Below are 24899 nucleotides of genomic sequence, written 5' to 3'. Positions count from 1 at the left end.
TTTTGTTTAAAATATTTATACTCCATAACTATGTAGGTGTCACAAAAATTGTAAATTTTTCTCTCGGAAACTAGTTTACACTATTGAATAAGGTTTTTCACACTGATAGAACAATGTTAACACTATCTTTTAAAATTAAACCATAATTGTTTGAATAACAGTACTTTGCATCGATTTTTAATATACACTTACAGCTTTTTGTGTTCTGCCCAATCACGTGACATGGCTTTACTGAGCAGAATTTAACATTCTGCGTAACAAGCGGATAGGGTAAATGATATTAAGTGGGACTATAGAGAAGCTGATCAAGATTGGGACTATTTGAAAAATATGCAACTAGACATATGAAAATGAAGTAATGCGCCAAAACCAACAAGTACTGCAAAATTTACCACATTTTAATCAATCTTCCTTGATTCTATATAGCTAGAAATATTTCTAAATCTAAATTCTTCTTTTTCTGATACATTATGTCGTCTTGAGTGAGTTTTGTTTAAAAAGCTTGCTTATGACAAAACGCTCGAGAATTGGAGTTTTATATATTCTAATGTGAGCAAACACCAGTACATTTTCATTTAAATAGATGGAAAATACTACGGAAAATATCAAGAATTTAATTTTAAATAAGGAATAATTGTGGTTTTTTGATAATCGCACTACAAATAATCGTGATTGAGACCACCAGTTTCGGCTATTCCCTCCTTGAGGAGCTATTTTTGGTAGTATTTTGTTATAAAGAAAATCTAAATTCGGGGGTTATAGATGCTATGTTGGAAAATAAATTCTAATTTGCTTTTGGCATCGTTTGATAGAATATACTCTCGATATATTTCATAGAAATTTGAGCATTAAAACCTATATAATCATTTCCAAACATATTTTTCATCCATTTGGGATACCAGTGATTATGTTGAAGCTTTTAAAGACGGTAGAAATTATAGTCCTAATCAAAATTATTTTTGGTTCCATTCAAGATATGCACATTCCCACTAATGATCAATATTTTTCAGACAGTAAAACTGTTATTCTGGTTCCAATCACAGTTTAATATAAATTTCAACCCACAAAATATCAACATTATTTGTTTTACTTGTCATCTAATTCGTGTTTGCTAAAATATTTTTCTAATTTTATGCCGATAAAAAGAGAAAAAAACTGCAAATTGTCCCACTCAGATCATTTACCCTATAAAAACGAATCACTGTATTTCCATGAAATCGTATATATATATATATATATATATATATATATATATATATATATATATATATATATATATATATATATATATATATATATATATATATATATATATATATATATATATATATATATATATATATATATATATATATATATATATATATATATATATATATATATATAGTGAACGTTACATATAATCACTTGATAATTAGAAGCAATAGTTTCCGGAAAAAACGACTAAGCCAGAATCTTTTTAATTTAGGTTTACATTACACCTGTATCCTTTTAATCTTAAGGGGGTCTTCTACTCTCATGGTTTCAAAAATCGATTTTTTTTTTCATTATTTAATTTCAATCTATATGTATCTGAGAATACGCCACAGAAAGGATTTGGTGAAAATCATATTCCTTGGCATGTTTCTGGGCCCCGAATGGCGATTTGCGGCAAAACCAAGATTAGTCATGCGACACCTATGATTCAACTCATGAACTGGCAAAGTGATACAGTTTGCTTTTTTCACCCGCAAGTGAGTCGTAGCTTACAACAAAAACATCATTTTCTTTTCGGAAAATCTTACCACTGCCAAAATATGAATGAAACGAGTAAGAAATTTAGTTTTATTTGCAATTATTTTGAAATTACAGCCATTTGCAACTATTTGGCTCATACATTTCTTCGAAATGTAATCGGGATATTATTGTGGTTATAAAAAATCGTTCCATAAATAAAGTTCAAACTCGAAACCGAGACCTAATCAGTACCAAGCAAGTTACTACTATCGAGTTATACACCGTACTTTATCTTTAAACGCGTCTTCCCGAAAGTAGTGTTTTAAGCGGTCAAGTAAGACATTTCATTGAAGTACTGGTCCTATTTCAATAATTTTCTCTCCAATTGTTCAGAAAACATACTGCTATGTTTGCTCGAGAGGGATTTACAAAATGTCAATTTGTTCCATTTTTATAGCCCCTAATAGGCCAAAAAATAACGTATATATTGGAACGTTATGTGATTTATCCTTCAATGGATAAACCACGGGTAGTAGGGGAACATGGGGAGATTGGCCAAGCTCAAAATTCTATTTTTGGCCATGGCGTCTTCTATTCGATCCTTAAATTTTTTTCAAAAATAGTTTTATACTTGTTTCGATCTCTTAAGGTAATTTTAAAAGTTTAGAATGAAAAATCCTTTCCTTACAGAAAATATTACGTGATTAATAAATTTGCATTAAATGATGTAATTTTTTATCAAACTTTGTATGGACATGTCTACTCGACTACTAATTATTATTATTATTGTACTAATATACCATCTTAATCCTTGTGAAGCAGTTAAATGATTTTACATAAATTGGTACATTGGAATAGTTATTACTAGAATTTGCACGACATTTAACGCAATAACTAATGTTGGGGAGATTTGACCAAGATTTTATGGGGAGACTTGACCAAGTGGCAATTAGCTGAAGAAAGATTCAAAATTCCTGATATTTATTATCTACAGTTAATGTTAATCACGCCATAAAAAAAATCCAACCTCAAACAAAGTCTTTATAGTATTAGTGAACAAAGTTAGCAATAGTAGGACTGATTTCGGGACGTGTGAATATGCAATGCAAGCAGTACAGTTAATCCTTAAAAAGAAATGCATTAGGAAATCGAAATTTATCAAATGCAACCCTTTTATATTTTTTACTGCTAATTAAGGATCTCGACAATATAGAAAAAAATAATTACAGTATGTTTTATGTCATTATTTTTTGTTATGATTTTTCAAAATTCTCTTGGTCAAGTCACCCCAGACCTTGGTCAAGTCTCCCCGCGGTGGGGAGACTTGACCAAAAAAAAAAACGATCATAGAAAAAACTGTTGTTACTTTTCAAAAATTAAATTAAAATTCTGCAAAAAATCATGAACACGCACAATAACTTTGCACATTATATTTCAATGACTTTTGAAGAATTGAAGAGATTTATGCAGGTTTAGCTGAAAACCTGGTCAAGTCTCCCCATGTTCCCCTAATTCGATTTAAAATAGCAGAAAACAGAAATAGGCTTTTGTGTGTTACGTTACAAGTTTACGCATATCTCATAAGATAAGTCTGCAAAAACGATAAAATCATATTCTAGCATAATGGCTCATTATTAGGGTCCCTAAACCCCATTTTGTTAAAAAAAAACATTGATTGTTATTGCCATATGACTCTATAAACAAACAAAACCGATAGCAGCTTAGCCTGCATCGTACATGATCATTTTTATTACCCCGTTGCCAGATCATTTTTATTTCGTGAACTTCATCCTGTTCAGAATAAGCAGATAAATTGGGTAGTAAAATTTGATTGTTTGGTGAACCAGAAAGAGTAGGCTATTTTATATGAGACCTTAGCGTATTTAATTTGTATTTGGTACAACAAAGAAGAAAGTTTCAAGGCGCTTTTATAGCATAACAATATGATTCTGAAATATATTTTTGCGTATGAAATTCATTACGCTGGTTCATCATGGGTTAACAAAGGTTTGTACTTGTATCTTCCATAACCTCGGAGTCAAATACTTTAAAAGTATGCTCTAGATTCCGTCTCTGTCTCGATCGGAAATCATGGTGAATATATTGAATAAAATAGGCAAGACATGAAAATATATTAAAACACAAAACATCTCTATTCCTAATCTGATTGAAACACTTTTGTTTGCATTATGTAAATTATAACATTTCTATTTATAATTTTGTCTGAGTGGCGCAAATGGCATATAAATACGACGGTCACAAATTATAGCTGATGTATTTCACAGGTCCGACGAAAACCGCAACCACCTCCCTCCACACTTCAAGACTCCAAAGGTCACTGTACTAGTGAGCCTCGTTTAAATGATTCCGAAACGCCGCCTCCCCAAAAACGCCGAGGATCGCAACGAAGAGCTACGCAGAATACAGGTAAAATCCATTGTCAATATTTAGTTACACCTTTTGCTGATTAGAATGCTGTTGTGTATGAAGCTAACAAACACATTTAGTCGTAAAGGTTTCCAACGCTTGCCAAGTGACTGCAGCTTGCTCATGACACGCGGATGAGCTACCCCACACTAGCTAATGTTAAACTGCGTTAACCCCTTAGTGCCCATATTGTTCATAAACAACAACGATGATCAACGTCTAGAACTATCATACATAGGGTAGAAGATTGGCATTGGGTATATCCATAAACCGCCACCAAATAACAAAGCATTTTTAGTTAGTGTTTTATGAGATTGATTTTATCGAATTGACACTAAATTTTTGTTAACATGAATTGTACGGAAATTGAAGAATTACAAATCTCATACAGCGAACTCAGTGCTAGATTAGTCAGAAATAGTCGTACACAGGTATACTAAAATTCCGCTCCGCTTGTAGGTCTTGTTACCACTTCCATCCTTGGTGATACCTTGTTAATTGTCCCAGCTGAAATTGCTCATCTAGCGGGAGGGGTTCAATCAAGGATAACTTTATCAAAAATCTCGATAATTGAATAAAAGCTCACGTACATCATCATATGTACAAATTGAGCATAGATTGTTATAATTTCACAAGAGCACAGTGGCGTGTCATTTAATTGCTTGGCTGCACCTTCAAAGCATTCAGCAGTATGTAAAAACTAACTTAATGTTCCACTTATTTAGACGGCACTGAATGAGAGTGGTGAATGCTGTTCTCATTGTTTTATGTTGAATGTGTAATGTGTAATACATCGGTCAGCTCAAATTCTTGTTTTAGGTGTGAATTTAAGAACTTTCGCCAAAAATGGCTTAATTTGGACATGATTTAGAGGTGTCTCCAATCAAAAATCGTGTTTTTGATATGTTTCCATAGAAAGACCACTTACACTCTGATTTAATAGGCTCTACAAGTCCACATATCGTCAAAGGTTGTTCCTTAGACATATCTTAACATGTTTTAACAGATGAACATAGCTCTAATCGCAATATAAAAATTGTTAATCAGATGTTTATATAGAAAAGAATACCAAAACCAAGGAAAATTAGTAGCATTTTTCTTGGTTTTTGTATTCTTTTCTATATAAAACCTATTTTAATCCACCTAGCGGTGCAATTGTGCCTTTCTCAATCATGAATCACGAGAATGTGTGCGTTGTTTATATTCATTAAAAGCTTTTAAATGCATATATTACATTTTATTATTATACATCACATGACAACCATATACAGGAAAATAAATCATCATTCGAGTTCTAAAATTTTGAAAAAGAAAAAACAGCCACGGTAATATTGAACTGAAAAACCTATTTTAATCCACCTAGCGGTGCAATTGTGCCTTTCTCAATCATGAATCACGAGAATGTGTGCGTTGTTTATATTCATTGAAAACTTTTAAATGCATATATTACATTTTATTATTATACATCACATGACAACTATATACAGGAAAATAAATCATTATTCGAGTTCTAAAATTTTGAAAAAGAAAAAACAGCCACGGTAATATTGAACTGAAAAAGGTGCGAAATCGGCAAAGTCCCAAAAAGTCGATTTTTATAAAAAAAAAAATTTTCGAGATAACATAAAATCTCGACGTTTCATGCATTTTAAAGATGTTTGGCATCAAAAATACGAATTCGATTTCTGAAATTTCATGGGGTCCCCCCTTTGAAAAAATTTTTGAGTTCCGGCTTATATGGGAATTTCATATGTGACCGGACGGTTTAGTCTATATTTCCGGAACCATATAAGCGATCTGTACGAAATTTTATAGACATCTATGGGGATATTATAGCTATCATTTGGAACTAAGTTTGTGAAAATCGGCCCAATCATTTCAGGGAAACTGATGTGAGTTCGTAAATTTTGAAAGATGGCCGCTTTTCCCGGGCACTTCCGGAACCGTCTATGGTGGTCAATGTAGTCAACGAAAGTTTGTTTGGCTGCCGGTGACCTAGAACTGCAAAGTTAAGTTATTTGAGAGACATTTTAGCGAAATTTTTACCTTTTTTGCTTCCATCGGAGTATCGATTTGAATCACAATTTGCTATGTGATCGCACGCCACAACCCGTAACTCCGGAACCGGAAGTCGGTTGGGGATAAAATTTAATAGCCATTTACGGGGACGCAACATCTTTCATTTGATACTAAGTTTGGTTAATTCGGTCTAGCCATCTCCGAGAAACCGATGTGACTGTTACTCTGAATTTGGATACTTCCGCCGGGGCTTCCGGAACCGATGATGGTGGCCAATGTGACCAAAGAGACTTTGAATGGCTGTTAATGATCTAGTACTACAAATCGAAGCAGTTGTGGTCACATTTTGGAAAAATTTTCACCATTATACATTCATTGCAGAATTTCTTAAAATCGACATTTTCTGCGTGATCGTACTCATCACCCTGTAATTCCGGAACCGGAAGTCGGATCCATTAGAAATTCAATAGCAGCCTATGGGAACGTTGCACCTTTCATTTGGGACTAAGTTTGTAAAAATCGGTTTATCCATCTCTGAGAAAAGTGAGTGAGATTGTGTTCGCGTACACACACACAGACGCACATACACACACACATACATACATGCACACACACATACATACACACACAGACATTTGCCGAACTCGACGAACTGAATCGAATGGTATATGTCACTCGGCCCTCCGGGCCTCCGTTAAAAAGTCGGTTTTCAGAGCAATTGCAATACCTTTCTATTGAGAAAGGCAAAAAGGTGCAAAATCGGCAAAGTCCCAAAAAGTCGATTTTTATAAAAAAAAATTTTTTCGAGATAACATAAAATCTCGACGTTTCATGCATTTTAAAGATGTTTGGCATCAAAAATACGAATTCGATTTTTGAAATTTCATGGGGTCCCCCCTTTGAAAAAAAAAATTTGAGTTCCGGCTTATATGGGAATTTCATGTGTGACCGGACCGTTCAGTCTATATTTCCGGAACCTTACAAGCGATCCGTGCGAAATTTTATAGACATCTGTGGGGATAATAGAGCTATCATTTGGGACTAAGTTTGTGAAAATCGGCCCAACCATTTCCGAGAAACTGATATGAGTTCGCTAGTTATGAAAGATGGCCGCTTTTCCCGGGCACTTCCGGAACCGTCTATGGTGGTCAATGTAGTCAACGAAAGTTTGTTTGGCCGTCGGTGACCTAGAACTGCAAAGTTAAGTTATTTGAGAGACATTTTAGCGAAATTTTTACCTTTTTTGCTTCCATCGGGGTATCGGTTTGAATCACAATTTGCTATGTGATCGCACGCCACAACCCGTAACTCCGGAACCGGAAGTCGGTTGGGGATAAAATTTAATAGCCATTTACGGGGACGCAATACCTTTCATTTGAGGTCAAGTTTAGTCGAATCGGTCTAGCCATCTCCGAGAAACCGATGTGACTGTTACTCTGAATTTGGATACTTCCGCCGGGGCTTCCGGAACCGATGATGGTGGCCAATGTGACCAAAGAGACTTTGAATGGCTGTTAATGACCTAGTACTACAAATCGAAGCAGTTGTGGTCACATTTTGGAAAAATTTTCACCATTATACATTCATTGCAGAATTTCTTAAAATCGACGTTTTCTGCGTGATCGTACTCATCACCCTGTAATTCCGGAACCGGAAGTCGGATCCATTAGAAATTCAATAGCAGCCTATGGGAACGTTGCACCTTTCATTTGGGACTAAGTTTGTAAAAATCGGTTCATCCATCTCTGAGAAAAGTGAGTGAGATTGTGTTCGCGTACACACACACAGACGCACATACACACACATACATACACACACACATACATACACACACACAGACATTTGCCGAACTCGACGAACTGAATCGAATGGTATATGTCACTCGGCCCTCCGGGCCTCCGTTAAAAAGTCGGTTTTCAGAGCAATTGCAATACCTTTCTATTGAGAAAGGCAAAAAGGTGCAAAATCGGCAAAGTCCCAAAAAGTCGATTTCCAAAAAAAAAAAAATTCGTGATAACATAAAATCTCGACGTTTCATGCATTTTAAAGATGTTTGGCATCAAAAATACGAATTCGATTTCTGAAATTTCATGGGGTCCCCCCTTTGAAAAAAATTTTGAGTTCCGGCTTATATGGGAATTTCATGTGTGACCGGACCGTTCAGTCTATATTTCCGGAACCATACAAGCGGTCCGTGCGAAATGTTACAGACATCTGTGGGGATAATATAGCTATCATTTGGGACTAAGTTTGTGAAAATCGGCCCAACCATTTCCGAGAAACTGATATGAGTTTGCTAGTTATGAAAGATGGCCGCTTTTCCCGGGCACTTCCGGAACCGTCTATGGTGGTCAATGTAGTCAACGAAAGTTTGTTTGGCCGTCGGTGACCTAGAACTGCAAAGTTAAGTTATTTGAGAGACATTTTAGCGAAATTTTTACCTTTTTTGCTTCCATCGGGGTATCGGTTTGAATCACAATTTGCTATGTGATCGCACGCCACAACCCGTAACTCCGGAACCGGAAGTCGGTTGGGGATAAAATTTAATGGCCATTTACGGGGACGCAATACCTTTCATTTGAGGTCAAGTTTAGTCGAATCGGTCTAGCCATCTCCGAGAAACCGATGTGACTGTTACTCTGAATTTGGATACTTCCGCCGGGGCTTCCGGAACCGATGATGGTGGCCAATGTGACCAAAGAGACTTTGAATGGCTGTTAATGACCTAGTACTACAAATCGAAGCAGTTGTGGTCACATTTTGGAAAAATTTTCACCATTATACATTCATTGCAGAATTTCTTAAAATCGACATTTTCTGCGTGATCGTACTCATCACCCTGTAATTCCGGAACCGGAAGTCGGATCCATTAGAAATTCAATAGCAGCCTATGGGAACGTTGCACCTTTCATTTGGGACTAAGTTTGTAAAAATCGGTTCATCCATCTCTGAGAAAAGTGAGTGAGATTGTGTTCGCGTACACTCACACAGACGCACATACACACACACATACATACACACACACATACATACACACACAGACATTTGCCGAACTCGACGAACTGAATCGAATGGTATATGTCACTCGGCCCTCCGGGCCTCCGTTAAAAAGTCGGTTTTCAGAGCAATTGCAATACCTTTCTATTGAGAAAGGCAAAAAGGTGCGAAATCGGCGAAGTCCCAAAAAGTCGATTTTTATAAAAAAAAAATTTTCGAGATAACATAAAATCTCGACGTTTCATGCATTTTAAAGATGTTTGGCATCAAAAATACGAATTCGATTTCTGAAATTTCATGGGGTCCCCCCTTTGAAAAAAAATTTGAATTCCGGCTTATATGGGAATTTCATGTTTGACCGGACCGTTCAGTCTATATTTCCGGAACCATGCACGCGATCCGTGCGAAATTTTACAGACATCTGTGGGGATAATATAGCTATCATTTGGGACTAAGTTTGTGAAAATCGGCCCAACCATTTCCGAGAAACTGATATGAGTTTGCTAGTTATGAAAGATGGCCGCTTTTCCCGGGCACTTCCGGAACCGTCTATGGTGGTCAATGTAGTCAACGAAAGTTTGTTTGGCCGTCGGTGACCTAGAACTGCAAAGTTAAGTTATTTGAGAGACATTTTAGTGAAATTTTTACCTTTTTTGCTTTCATCGGAGTATCGGTTTGAATCACAATTTGCTATGTGATCGCACGCCACAACCCGTAACTCCGGAACCGGAAGTCGGTTGGGGATAAAATGTAATAGCCATTTACGGGGACGCAACATCTTTCATTTGAGACTAAGTTTGGTTGATTCGGTCTAGCCACCTCCGAGAAACCGATGTGACTGTTATTCTGAATTTGGATACTTCCGCCGGGGCTTCCGGAACCGATGATGGTGGCCAATGTGACCAAAGAGACTTTGAATGGCTGTTAATGACCTAGTACTACAAATCGAAGCAGTTGTGGTTACATTTTGGAAAAATTTTCACCATTATACATTCATTGCAGAATTTCTTAAAATCGACATTTTCTGCGTGATCGTACTCATCACCCTGTAATTCCGGAACCGGAAGTCGGATCCATTAGAAATTCAATAGCAGCCTATGGGAACGTTGCACCTTTCATTTGGGACTAAGTTTGTAAAAATCGGTTCATCCATCTCTGAGAAAAGTGAGTGAGATTGTGTTCGCGTACACACACACAGACGCACATACACACACACACATACATACACACACACATACATATACACACAGACATTTGCCGAACTCGACGAACTGAATCGAATGGTATATGTCACTCGGCCCTCCGGGCCTCCGTTAAAAAGTCGGTTTTCAGAGCAATTGCAATACCTTTCTATTGAGAAAGGCAAAAAGGTGCAAAATCGGCAGTCCCAAAAAGTCGATTTCCAAAAAAAAAAAAAATTCGTGTAACATAAAATCTCGACGTTTCATGCATTTTAAAGATGTTTGGCATCAAAAATACGAATTCGATTTCTGAAATTTCATGGGGTCCCCCCTTTGAAAAAAATTTTGAGTTCCGGCTTATATGGGAATTTCATGTGTGACCGGACCGTTCAGTCTATATTTCCGGAACCATACAAGCGATCCGTGCGAAATGTTACAGACATCTGTGGGGATAATATAGCTATCATTTGGGACTAAGTTTGTGAAAATCGGCCCAACCATTTCCGAGAAACTGATATGAGTTTGCTAGTTATGAAAGATGGCCGCTTTTCCCGGGCACTTCCGGAACCGTCTATGGTGGTCAATGTAGTCAACGAAAGTTTGTTTGGCCGTCGGTGACCTAGAACTGCAAAGTTAAGTTATTTGAGAGACATTTTAGCGAAATTTTTACCTTTTTTGCTTCCATCGGGGTATCGGTTTGAATCACAATTTGCTATGTGATCGCACGCCACAACCCGTAACTCCGGAACCGGAAGTCGGTTGGGGATAAAATTTAATAGCCATTTACGGGGACGCAATACCTTTCATTTGAGGTCAAGTTTAGTCGAATCGGTCTAGCCATCTCCGAGAAACCGATGTGACTGTTACTCTGAATTTGGATACTTCCGCCGGGGCTTCCGGAACCGATGATGGTGGCCAATGTGACCAAAGAGACTTTGAATGGCTGTTAATGACCTAGTACTACAAATCGAAGCAGTTGTGGTCACATTTTGGAAAAATTTTCACCATTATACATTCATTGCAGAATTTCTTAAAATCGACGTTTTCTGCGTGATCGTACTCATCACCCTGTAATTCCGGAACCGGAAGTCGGATCCATTAGAAATTCAATAGCAGCCTATGGGAACGTTGCACCTTTCATTTGGGACTAAGTTTGTAAAAATCGGTTCATCCATCTCTGAGAAAAGTGAGTGAGATTGTGTTCGCGTACACACACAGACGCACATACACACACACATACATACACACACACAGACATTTGCCGAACTCGACGAACTGAATCGAATGGTATATGTCACTCGGCCCTCCGGGCCTCCGTTAAAAAGTCGGTTTTCAGAGCAATTGCAATACCTTTCTATTGAGAAAGGCAAAAAGGTGCGAAATCGGCAAAGTCCCAAAAAGTCGATTTTTATAAAAAAAAAATTTTCCGAGATAACATAAAATCTCGACGTTTCATGCATTTTAAAGATGTTTGGCATCAAAAATACGAATTCGATTTCTGAAATTTCATGGGGTCCCCCCTTTGAAAAAAATTTTGAGTTCCGGCTTATATGGGAATTTCATGTGTGACCGGACCGTTCAGTCTATATTTCCGGAACATTCAAGCGATCCGTGCGAAATTTTACAGACATCTGTGGGGATAATAGAGCTATCATTTGGGACTAAGTTTGTGAAAATCGGCCCAACCATTTCCGAGAAACTGATATGAGTTTGCTAGTTATGAAAGATGGCCGCTTTTCCCGGGCACTTCCGGAACCGTCTATGGTGGTCAATGTAGTCAACGAAAGTTTGTTTGGCCGTCGGTGACCTAGAACTGCAAAGTTAAGTTATTTAAGAGACATTTTAGCGAAATTTTTACCTTTTTTGCTTCCATCGGGGTATCGGTTTGAATCACAATTTGCTATGTGATCGCACGCCACAACCCGTAACTCCGGAACCGGAAGTCGGTTGGGGATAAAATTTAATGGCCATTTACGGGGACGCAATACCTTTCATTTGAGGTCAAGTTTAGTCGAATCGGTCTAGCCATCTCCGAGAAACCGATGTGACTGTTACTCTGAATTTGGATACTTCCGCCGGGGCTTCCGGAACCGATGATGGTGGCCAATGTGACCAAAGAGACTTTGAATGGCTGTTAATGACCTAGTACTACAAATCGAAGCAGTTGTGGTCACATTTTGGAAAAATTTTCACCATTATACATTCATTGCAGAATTTCTTAAAATCGACGTTTTCTGCGTGATCGTACTCATCACCCTGTAATTCCGGAACCGGAAGTCGGATCCATTAGAAATTCAATAGCAGCCTATGGGAACGTTGCACCTTTCATTTGGGACTAAGTTTGTAAAAATCGGTTCATCCATCTCTGAGAAAAGTGAGTGAGATTGTGTTCGCGTACACACACACAGACGCACATACACACACACATACATACACACACATACATACACACACACAGACATTTGCCGAACTCGACGAACTGAATCGAATGGTATATGTCACTCGGCCCTCCGGGCCTCCGTTAAAAAGTCGGTTTTCAGAGCAATTGCAATACCTTTCTATTGAGAAAGGCAAAAATCTAATTAACAAATTTTCTATTGCGATTAGAGTATGTTCCCCTGTTAAAACATGTTAAGATATGTCTAAGGAACAATCTTTGATGATATGTGGGCATGTAGGGCCTATTAAATCAGAGTATAAGTGATCTTTCTATAGAAACCTAGCAAAAACACGATTTTTGATTGGAGACACCTCTAAATCATGTCCAAATTAAGCCATTTTTGGCGAAAGTTCTTAAATTCACACCTAGAACAAGAATTTGAGCTGACCGATGTATATTTCAAAACTTTTTCAAAATGTGGAGAGGTCTAATGTGTAAATATCTGAATATCACACGAACATTGTCATTTTATCCCATTGCACTTTGTAATGTTGACCCTTTCGAGGGGAATTCATTGAAATGGTTATACGAATAGGGGTCTGAATTGATATTAATTATGTATAGCTGACGTAATACAACATATCGCAAATGATTTGAACAATACTTTTGAAAGGTCAACCATGAAGTGGCCCAACTTCTTACCGATGGCCCAACTAAGAAAAACCTACGGGAACTTAATCGACTTAGAAAATATGGCTGCTCCATCAACACCCACTGCAGATCACGAGTCCAAATCATAGTACAGAATGCTGATAGTTCTGCCTTTGTAGACGAAAGAACCGCGGTTTACTGTTTCTTGATCAGTCAACTGATTGTGCATCCGAACACAACATAGATACACCTCCACTCACAGAACGTCTACAGGAGGAACCACTGGCCCAATCACCATCTGAAAAGACTTCCTGTCACGGTGCTGATTTGTTCGCACGAAAGACGAGGCCAAAATCAAGCGATCCTTTAACGTAGCGTAGTATCCTCTTCAAATGCACACAATGCTCATCGCTGGGGCAGCACTGATGGCTCTAGAAGTTTACTGAAGTTGCTAAGTCTAGTCTGGTGGTTAATGACGCATATGACAAGCCAGCAACGAGTTCTCTAAATGGCTACGTACTTCGGTTCTAATCGTTCACTTTTGGTAGCTTCAAACGGTTCTCAATAGGCGTTGAGCACGGTTTACAGTCCTCCATTTTTATTTATTTCAAGTCATCAATCAAATGTAGACCGGTTTCTTATGTTTATGTTTATTGCCTTCTCCAACAGGCCCCTTGACCCCAATGGTGGTTACTTAAACTAATTACATTTCAAAATTGCCAATATTTTCGCTTTTATCGAATTCCTCGTCCGGTTGAAGTCAAAGACCGTCGCCACACTGTTAAAAATTCACTGGAGTCCGGTAATAGCGCCCTGGCAAGTTGGTTCTTCTGAACGAAACTAGCAGAAGAGAGTTATTACGTAAAGCTCGAACGCGGACTTAAAAATCCTGACGTCCGAGGATTGTAGGGCAATCCACTCTGGCAGCGAGTAAGCCTGGGACGGACAGGGCTCGAGAGCAGTCCCTTCGAATGCTGAGTGTATCGAGATCAGAGCTGCAAATTTTCAACAGTTTGTTTTGAACTTGAAGGGAGAAAAAATCTCAAATCATGACCTACTATGTTCAATTCGCACTTGTTCGTTTCCATTATTCATTCAAACAGCCGACCTGCTCAATCATTTTCCATTCATTTTCAATTTCATTGACCCTGTGAATATCTCTTTACTGGGGTATTGGCTAGGTATTTCAAGCAAAACTACTCTGAACATAGTTCTTACAGTCCATGTAAGCTTGAAAACGCAAAACATGTTGACATTTAACCTAAACTGGCCTCTACAGAGCAGATGACAGTTTTGGTAGGTGAATGAAAAAGCATCAATTTGAAATGAAGACGTACGGTTCAGTTATGAAAATCCCGCCAACTTGAAAGTGTATGATTAAGGGAGGCTTTGAATTTGAATCATGGTTGGGTTTGATTGAACTGAAAGTTGGCATTTGAAAATGAAAATTTGCACCACTGATCGAGATGTATTAACTGACAACGGTTTTCATAGCTCGGCAGTTCGAATCTGTTTCGCCATGGGAGATGTCGAAGCGCATGAGCCGGCGTTGGACAGCCTCTATTCTGTCAATCCCGTTCTGGTAGTACGGATTCTAAACAACAGAACAATATTCTAACGTTCAGCGGACCAACGCACAACAAAGCGATTTAAGACAGTATACGTCCCTGAAGTTTTTCGCTATTCGGAAGATGAACCCAAGCTGTCTTGATGCCTTATCTACGATGTTTGAAGTATGTGGTTTGAACATTAGTGCCGAGATGTCTCCGAGATTTTTGATGGGAGAGTATCTTGGAATGCTCGAGTCGAAGTAATGGTAGTTAAACTAAGTCGGATGGCGTTTCCGCATGATCGTAACGATTGAGCATTTGCTCGGGTTTAAAACCATTCTGTTTAGATCACACAACGCACTAAAGCTCCCCAGTTCCCTCTGAAGAAGCTCGGCATCGGTTTTATCCCGTATTTGTAGAAAAATTTTGATACCGTCGGCGACATGAAAATTTCGGGGTCCTTGTAATGTGGTATTGACGTCATTAAAGTAGAGCAGGAATATTGCTGAACCGAGATGGCTTCCTTGTTGGATGCCGGATGTAGCGATAAATGGTGCAAATAGACAGTCCTTAATGCTGATTTGAAGTTGCCTTCCATTGAGGTAGGAACGAAACCAGATTGATCCATGTAAATAGCATCGGTTTGCAATCCGTCAGCGAATCCATCGAGTACATATGTTGTGAACGAGAGCAGGTTGGTCGTTGTTGATCGTTTAGGCATAAAACCGTGTTGAAAGAAAATAGGGTCTAAAACAACCAGGTCGAATAGTTTTGATACGGCACTTAAAGACGAGATTTCCCTATAGTTATCAACGTTCGATTTGTTTCCTGTTTTAAGAACTGGAAACATGTGTGCTGCTTTCCAGCAGGAAGGAAATGTTCCAGTAGTGAGTGATAGCTCGAAGACTCGCCGAAGTGGTTCAAGAAGCCTGCTGATGCACTTTTTGACGAAATCGAGGGAACGCCATCTGGCCCCGGGGAACTAGATGCTTTCAATCTGGAATTTGCTACAAGAATGGCAGCATTATCGATACAAATTCGAATAATGGTTCGTCCTAGAGAAGGAGTTAAATTGGTGGCGGCAGCAACTTGTGATGGAAGGCATTCGATGGAAAAAAACGCTTGAAAATTTGTCGGAGAACAGTTGGCAAATTTCCTTAGTGTGGGTGGCCAAAACTCCATTAAACGCCGTACAAGATGGTAAACCGGATTCTTTTCGCTGCTGGTTCACATACTTCCAGAACGACTTGGGCTTAGATTTCAGTTGACGTTCGACGTTTCACTGGTGTCTAAAAAGGCGCGTCTGCTTTGTTGTGGTTTCCTAATGCAAGTGTCTTATGTTTCGAAAAAAATGAAATGTAGCTCGTTTGGCTGTTTTTAATCGTCTTAGGACAATTGATTGCCAGGGAAGGTGATGATCGGTACTAATTGTTCCTTTTTGGCACATGGCGGTCGATTAGATAGTTGAGAATATTAGAGAACGTCATCGCTGCTTCGTTCGCGTCATCATTGTTAAGATTTTCGTCCCAGTTTATATCCAACAGCGTGCTAACGATGCTGTCGTAGTCAGCGTTTTTAGAATCGTACACGGTAGAGCTTGACACGTGTTCAAAATTCACTCCTAGGTTACCAGCGAATACAAGATGTAGTGGGGGATGGTGACGCACATACTGGACTAAAGGAGTCGGAGCAGTGCAGCGGTACGGAACGTAGTCCCGGGCACTTACAAAGCAGATGTCCAATGTACGTCCATTCTCATTGGTGACATTATTAATTTGCCGAAGAGTTGCGCTGCTGTAGTTGTCCAAAATACAACTGGCATTGTTGATAAGCGCAGATTTTTTGAAATCCAATCGTAGAAATCTATTACTTGCCTGGCACCATGTATGGTTTGGGCTTATTTTCACAAACTTAGTCCCAAATGATAGCTATAATATCCCCACAGATGTCTATAAAATTTTGAACGGATCGCTTATATGGTACCGGAAATATAGACCAAACCGTCCAGTCACATATGAAATTCCCATGTAAGCTGGATCTCAATATTTTTTTCAAAGGGGGGACCCCATGAAATTTCAGAAATCGAATTCGTATTTTTGATGCCAAACATCTTTTAAATGCATGAAACCTCGAGATTTTATGTTATCTCGAATTTTTTTTTATAAGCATCGACTTTTTGGGACTTAACCGATTTCGCTCCTTTTTTCAATTCAATATTACCGTGGCTGGTTTTTCTTTTGCAAAATTTTAGAACTCGAATAATGATATCTTTTCTTGTATATAGTCATGTATAATAAAATTGTAATGTATACATTTGAAAGCTTTTAATAAATAGAAAAAACAAAAAAAATCTCGCGTTCATGATTGAGAAAGGCACAATTGCACCGCTAGGTGGATTAAAACAGGTTTTACTTGGGTATTTTTACTTACAGTCTTCAACAATATTATGTGGTTTTAATGCCTCCACATTTGTCTGGAGCACGGTTTGCACGAAAAGTCACAGTGGAAAAAGTTATATTAAAAAAATCTAAATTTGAGGGTGTTGCCATATAAAACGCTTTACAAATCGATAACCTTAAATCCTACAAGTTCAACTAGTTTAACAAAATTCTTTACTACGCGCATTTCTTAAACTTTGTCGAAGACACCAACTTTCTACCTCGTCAGCATAAAAAGTTTTTTTTTTTTAATTTGATCGTAGTAAGTCATGCCTAATTTTAATTTTTATCAGGTTGTGAGGAATATACTTACGAACAATTCGGTGTCTTTTTTTGACTCCTTCTCGATAACAAACATTTACCCAATTTGTTGAGCAGAGTGGTTTGGTGGGTGTTTGCTGGTAGCCTTATGAAACGTGTCATAAAACTTCAAATTGCAATTTCTCTCGAATCCCTCGATGGATCATTTTGAAATTCACTGAGAAGATGCTTGGATACTGTATCTTTCGAATGCCGTATGACAAATTTATGGTCATTTTTTTTTGTTAATAACGGTTTTAGGAACACCGTGAGAAAATTTAGGACGATCTTTCAAATGTCGATTAGCGTGCTTCATAATGTCGATTAGTATGCATCGTGCTTGTTAATTTGAATTTCGATTAGCATGCATCGTGCTTCATAAGATGGCAATGTAGTTCAGTCCAACCTAGTTTACGAAGTGCGAACAATACAATACAACAATACAATATTCTAGTGCTGAACGCACATAGGCTACATATAAAGTTTTTATTGTATAGGGATCTTGGAAATTATAGCGGAAGCGTTTAGTAAAAACCTAGACTGCACAAAGCAACCGAAGCAAACACAAAGTATGGCGGAAAGGACCACGTGACGGGAGGCCCAGAATACAAAAAGGCGAAGGCACATCAATGATTATGGAGATAATCCAGCTGAGGGATTCCACAAAATATGACCATCGTCGATTCGAACGAAACTTTGAAGTTGTGTACGGATTATGAATCTCCAATATTTTCTCTGACAATTGCAAAATTTTGATACAAGAGCAATTTTTCAAAAGGGCGTAAACATTTGCACGTGCATTAATTAATTTTTTTTGTTCGATTGCTTTATTTTATACAGCAAAACTTTCAGAAAATGAATATTTATGTGCGAAAAAATGTTGTGTCATTTTTCACAAAAACAAAAATTTGTATTAAAATTATAAATTGCAAAAAAAAAACATTTTTTCTAATTTTTTATATTTTAAAAACAAAAACCTAAAGAGAAAAGAAATATTTTGAATGTGATTGTATGATGAAGAACTTATTGGGTAAAAAACTTTTTCTAACAATAACTTTATACATGTTTTTAAATTTCATACTAATTAACATACAAAACTGTAATTTTATTACAGAATTTAGTCTTATTTTAAATCAAAATGTATTTAACAAAAATCTTGCAAAATGCGATAGTTTTCGAAATATTTGGAATTTTGTTCCAGCAAATGCAGTTAGTTCGTGTGATTATGCCCTTTTTAAAAGTTATTCGTGTTACCCCATCATAAAATATCAAAAGGCTAATGTTTATCGTTTTAAAGACGTAAAAGAAACTTTTTCAGTGTATTTGGATCATGAAGAAGCTTTCAATAAAAAAGTTTTCCTTACAACAATTTTTGACATATTTTTATAATTCATACTATTTGCAGTAGAAAATACAATTTTCTTTTTGAATATGATTTTAAACGCTATTTTAAATTAAAATGCTTATAACAAAAAAATTCTGAAATGTAGTAAGTCTCGAGATATTTCAAATTTTCAGAAGTTTCTCCATCAACAATAATAAGTTTTTCAAAAGGTCCATAACATTTCCTGTAACTTTCTCTTTGAAATTAAGGTGATATTGTAAACCATTTGAAAGCTATACGAAAACAACCAAAATATGATCGAACTATTTAATTTAATCATAAGACCCTATGGTTGAATAGTATTTTGATTGTTTTCATATAGCTTTAAAATGGTTTTCAATGTCACCTTGATGTCAAAGAGAAAGTTACAGGAAATATTATGGGCCAGGCCCGTGCGCAGAAAATTCTCAAAAGGGGGGGGTTGATTTTTTAACGTTTATTTAAAAAACGTACAGAAACTCTCAAGCTTTGAAGTTTATTTTAAAAGAAACGTACAGAAACCGTCAAACTGAAGAGGCCTGAACCTAGCCTTGTAAACCAAACCACTCTGCTCAACAAATTGGGTAAATGTTTGTTATCGAGAAGGAGTCAAAAAAAGACACCGAATTGTTCGTAAGTATATTCCTCACAACCTGATAAAAATTAAAATTAGGCATGACTTACTACGATCAAATTAAAAAAAAACTTTTTATGATGACGAGGTAGAAAGTTGGTGTCTTCGACAAAGTTTAAGAAATGCTCGTAGTAAAGAATTTTGTTGAACTAGTTGAACTTGTAGGATTTAATGTTATCGATTTGTAAAGCGTTTTATATGGCAACACCCTCAAATTTAGATTTTTTTTAATATAACTTTTTCCACTGTGACTTTTCGTGCAAACCGTGCTCCAGACAAATGTGGAGGCATTAAAACCACATAATATTGTTGAAGACTGTAAGTAAAAATACCCAAGTAAAACCTGTTTTAATCCACCTAGCGGTGCAATTGTGCCTTTCTCAATCATGAACGCGAGATTTTTTTAGTTGCTTCTATTTATTAAAAGCTTTCAAATGTATACATTACAATTTTATTATACATGACTTGACAACTATATACAAGAAAAGAAATCATTATTCGAGTTCTAAAATTTTGCAAAAGAAAAACCAGCCACGGTAATATTGAATTGAAAAAAGGAGCGAAATCGGTTAAGTCCCAAAAAGTCGATGCTTATAAAAAAAATTCGAGATAACATAAAATCTCGAGGTTTCATGCATTTAAAAGATGTTTGGCATCAAAAATACGAATTCGATTTCTGAAATTTCATGGGGTCCCCCCTTTGAAAAAAATATTGAGATCCAGCTTACATGGGAATTTCATATGTGACCGGACGGTTTGGTCTATATTTCCGGTACCATATAAGCGATCCGTTCAAAATTTTATAGACATCTGTGGGGATATTATAGCTATCATTTGGGACTAAGTTTGTGAAAATAAGCCCAACCATTTCCGGGAAACTGATGTGAGTTCGGTAATTTTCAAAGATGGCGGTTTTTCCCGGGCACTTCCGGAATCGTTCATGGTGGTCAATGTAGTCAACGAAAGTTTGGTTGGCCGTCGGTGACCTAGAACTGCAAATTTAAGTTGTTCGAGAGACATTTTAGCTAATTTTTTAGCTTTTTTGCTTTCATCGGAGCATCGGTTTGAATCACAATTTGCTATGTGATCGCACGCCACAATCCGTAACTCCAGAACCAGAAGTCGGATCGGGATGAAATTTTATAGCCATTAACGGGGGCGCACCTTTCATTTGAGACTAAGTTTGGTTGTATCGGTCTAGCCATCCCCGAGAAACCTATGTGACTGTTATTCTGAAATTTGATACTTCCGCCGGGGCTTCCGGGACAGATGATGGTGGCCAATGTGGTCAAAGAAACTTTGAATGGATGTTGGTGACCTAATACTACAAATCGAAGGAGTTGTTATTTTTTAGAAAACTTTTCACCTTTTTACATTCATTGCAGAATTTATTAAAATCGACATTTTCTGCGTGATCGTGCTCACCATCCTGTAATTCCGGAACCAGAAGTCGGATCCATTAGACATTCAATAGCAGCCTATGGGAACGTTGCACCTTTCATTTGAGACTAAGTTTGTCAAAATCGGTTCAGCCATCTCTGAGAAAAATGAGTGACTTTTTGGTCACATACACACACAGACGCACATACACACACATACATACATACACACATACATACACACGCACAGACATTTGCCGAACTCGAAGAACTGAATCGAATGGTATATGTCACTCGGCCCTCCGGGTCTCCGTTAAAAAGTCGGTTTTCAGAGCAACTGCAATATCTTTCTATTGAGAAAGGCAAAAAAACATTACAAAACGAGCTTTAAACCTTCTTACCTTTATTATGCGTAGTCCGGACATTGAAAATAGTGCCTGTTCGTCCAATTTGGTTTGCACCTTTCTCTCTTATACGCAGTTGAACTTAGTGTAAAAAAAATTAAAATTCTGCAATAACTCTAAAACAAATTAGTATTTTTACAAGAGATGTGCGCCGCGCCGTAAAAATTGTATATGCATTGTTCAACAATATTTTTACATGCAGTCTTCAACAATAATTTAATTTTTACATGCAGTCTTTAACAATATTATGTAGTTTTAATACCTCAACATTTGTCTGGAACATCGTTTGCGCGAAAAGTCACAGCGAAAAAAGCTATATTAAAAAGCTAAATTTAAGGGGTTTGCCTTAAAAACGCTTTAAAAATCGTTAACATTAAGTCCTACAAGCTCAAGTTGTTCAACAAAATTCTTCATTATGAGCATTCCTAAAACTTTGTCGAAGACACCAACTTTCTACCTCGTCAGTAGAAAAAGTTAATTTTTCTAGTCAACCATAGTAAGCCTGCCTCAATTTAATTTTTATCAGTTTGTAGGGAATATTCTTACAAACAATTCTTCCAAAGATATCCTATGAATATATTCAATAGTTTGGCCTCTAGTGACGTTTTTGGCATTTCCGACCATTGTGCGTTTCCTGCTGGCTCGTGGTGGATTCGGATTGGTTTGTAGTAGTTGTTAAGCCAACCGATTAAACTTAAACCTCTTGTATCCCGTAATCCTCATCCATCCGGGGCAACCGTTAAGTACTGCTTTAGTAAGGATTGTGTTCTTGCTTATTTTGTTTTATGTTAATCGTCATGTTTTTATCCATAGCTACTTTTCCTTACTTGCTGTCAAACCTTCGCGATATATCTCACCTACTCAGGTCTGCTGCAAATATCGTACCCTGTTGGTACATGAACCGATCCGGGGGTGTCGACCATAAGGATTTACATCGGTTTACTATCACCTTCGCCGGCTTTCTTATCCTTATTGGTGCTAGTCGTTCCTATTTATCTGCTAGCTGGTGCTGAGAACTTTTTGGCGGCAGTATTTCACCCTGTACCGATGCCCATTTTCGCAATCCATTTCGCTGCCACTCTAACGGAATAATGATCGGCGGTAAAATTTCTCTAGACAACGATATCCCGATTTTCTCCAACTTCGTGTTTTTCCTCCTTAACTGCCGTTGCTAGCCCGCTGACCGACATCTGCTGTCTACTCACTACTTTTGTTAATATAGAAGCTTGTCGAAACGTTAACCGATCCTTCAGAGAAGCCGTCCAACTTGACATATATCCCTTTCCAGCAACCCTCTCAAAGTTTCGTCGTTGGTTTCTTCATTGACTTGTTTCTAGAGTGACCGAACTCAAATGACATGTTATGTGTCCAAACGGTTTGCAGTATATTTTGTTCCTGGACAGGAAGATAATAAATTTTAAAAGTAATTCAAAGCGCTCATGGGAAGGGGGGGGGGGCTTGAACCACCCCCCCCCCCCCAACGTGCGCACGGGCCTGTTATGGGCCTTTTGAAAAAGTTTTTATTGTTGATGGAGAAACGCGAATAACTTCTGAAAAGGTCGTAATAAAGCAAAAGAATTATGCTGTTAGAAAAAAATTTGAAATATCTCGAGAACTACTACATTTTAGAAAAATTTTGTTATAAGCATTTTGATTTAAAATAGCGATTAGAATCATATTCTAAAAGAAAATTGTATTTTTACTGCAAATAGTATGCACGGTAAAAAAAAACTTCACCCATTTTATGTATTAAAATGACCCATTTTCGGAAGTTATTCGAGCTGTCAAAAAATGGGTATTTTTTGTTTCTAACAATGAGTACTTTTTATCCATTTCACAACTACTCGATGAGGTAATGTCAATGGGTATATTGATCTTGATAATGGGTGAAAATTTTTTAAGCATTATTTCAAGGGAGTTAACCTGCAAACTAAGGATCGTAGTGGAACCTGCAAATTATCGCCCTGCATCGGAGTCCGTGCCGGAAACGGAACATTTCGGCAATGCTCCGAAAACAACGTCTGTTTAGACTACTGAGGATGTTGAAAATATGCGCCAGTTCGGCACTTTTAGAGCAGCCAAAAGATCCAGCCATCAAAAATATATCCAGTTGGCGGTTTTATTTTGTTAAGTAGTTTTAGAATAGGATTTCTATCTAGATTCCTATACTTTTATAAGGAAACAATAGTGTGAAATGAATGTTATTTTATTTTTTTTTTAAATTCAGAAATAATTCTATTGACAGTATTTTTCATTCTGGCGCGAATTTCATGAATGGGTATTTTTTACGCATTTTGTTGTAACAGTACTGCGAAAAATAATGGATGAAACATACCCAGGTTGACTTACAAGGTCTGTACTCATTTATGGGTACAAGCGCTTTACCCATTTAATGGGTTATTCCACTTTTATTGAAAATGCGTAGTTTTCTACGCATTAATGGGTATTTGATTTTATCAGTGTGAATTATAAAAATATGTCAAAAGTTGTTGCTAGGAATTTTTTTATTGAAAGCTTCTCCATGATCCAAATTCCAAATACACTGAAAAAGTTTCTTTTACATTTTTAAAACGATTAACATTCGATTTTTGATATTTTATGCTGGGGTAACGCGAATAACTTTTTAAAAGGGCATAATCACAAAAAATTAACTCATTTTGTTAGAACAAAATTGCAAATATCTCGAAAACTATCGCATTTTGGAAGATTTTTTCTAAAATGCATTTTGATTTAAAACGATACTTAGAATTACATTCAGTAATAAAATTACAGTTTTGTATGCCAATTAGTATGAAATTTAAAAACAGGAATAAAACTATTGTTAGAAAAACTTTTTTACCGATAAGTTCTCCATCATACAATTACATTAAAAATGTGTCTTTCCTCTTGAGGTTTTTATTGATAAAATATAAAAAAAATTAGAAAAAAGGCGTTTTTTTACAATTTAAATTTTAAGTACAATTTTTTTTTGTGAAAAATGGCTCAAATTTTTTTTCAGTGCATATTTTTTTTCGCACATAAATATTCATTCTCTCAAACTTCTCCTAAGAAAGTTTTGCTGTATAACATACAGTAATCGAGCAAACAACAATTGAAATTAATGCACGTAGAATGTTTACGCCCTTTTAAAAAATTGCTCTTGAGTCAAAATAATCTTACTGATTGTGGAAAATGTGGATTGTGGAAATGCCGATGAAATGTGTAGTTTCATAGGATTCCAAGATGGTCGTCCAAGAATTTAATTATTTCCGGACGTATCTTCGTGGAATTTCTCAGCTTCATCTCAACCATTGTTGTGGCAGTCAACAACCGAAACGAAGTGCGACGTTGCAATTACTGCAGATCCCGATAGGGGAAACTGGGTGGTGGATAGTGCAGGTATGGCGGCAATCTTAATGATGGGTGGTTTCCCTGACCAAGAGGTGGTTGATAGTATACACAAAGGCTTCGTGATCGCCAT

General features: G+C 37.1%; 1 protein-coding gene across 3 annotated transcripts in view; it reads left to right on the top strand.

Annotated features, from left to right (window-relative positions):
* The window catches only part of LOC131693950 (GTP-binding protein GEM), a 191338-nt gene that overhangs the window by 65072 nt on the left and 101367 nt on the right, over positions 1–24899 (top strand). For all 3 annotated transcript variants that reach the window (XM_058982246.1, XM_058982245.1, XM_058982243.1), the window contains exon 3: positions 4002–4143. In XM_058982246.1, coding sequence (XP_058838229.1) covers positions 4002–4143 — 142 coding nt within the window. The remainder of the gene's footprint in view (positions 1–4001; positions 4144–24899) is intronic.

The sequence above is a fragment of the Topomyia yanbarensis genome, chromosome 3, assembly GCF_030247195.1.
Source record: "Topomyia yanbarensis strain Yona2022 chromosome 3, ASM3024719v1, whole genome shotgun sequence".
NCBI classification, from domain to species: Eukaryota; Metazoa; Arthropoda; class Insecta; order Diptera; family Culicidae; genus Topomyia; species Topomyia yanbarensis.
This window is presented reverse-complemented; position numbering and strand designations above follow the sequence as displayed.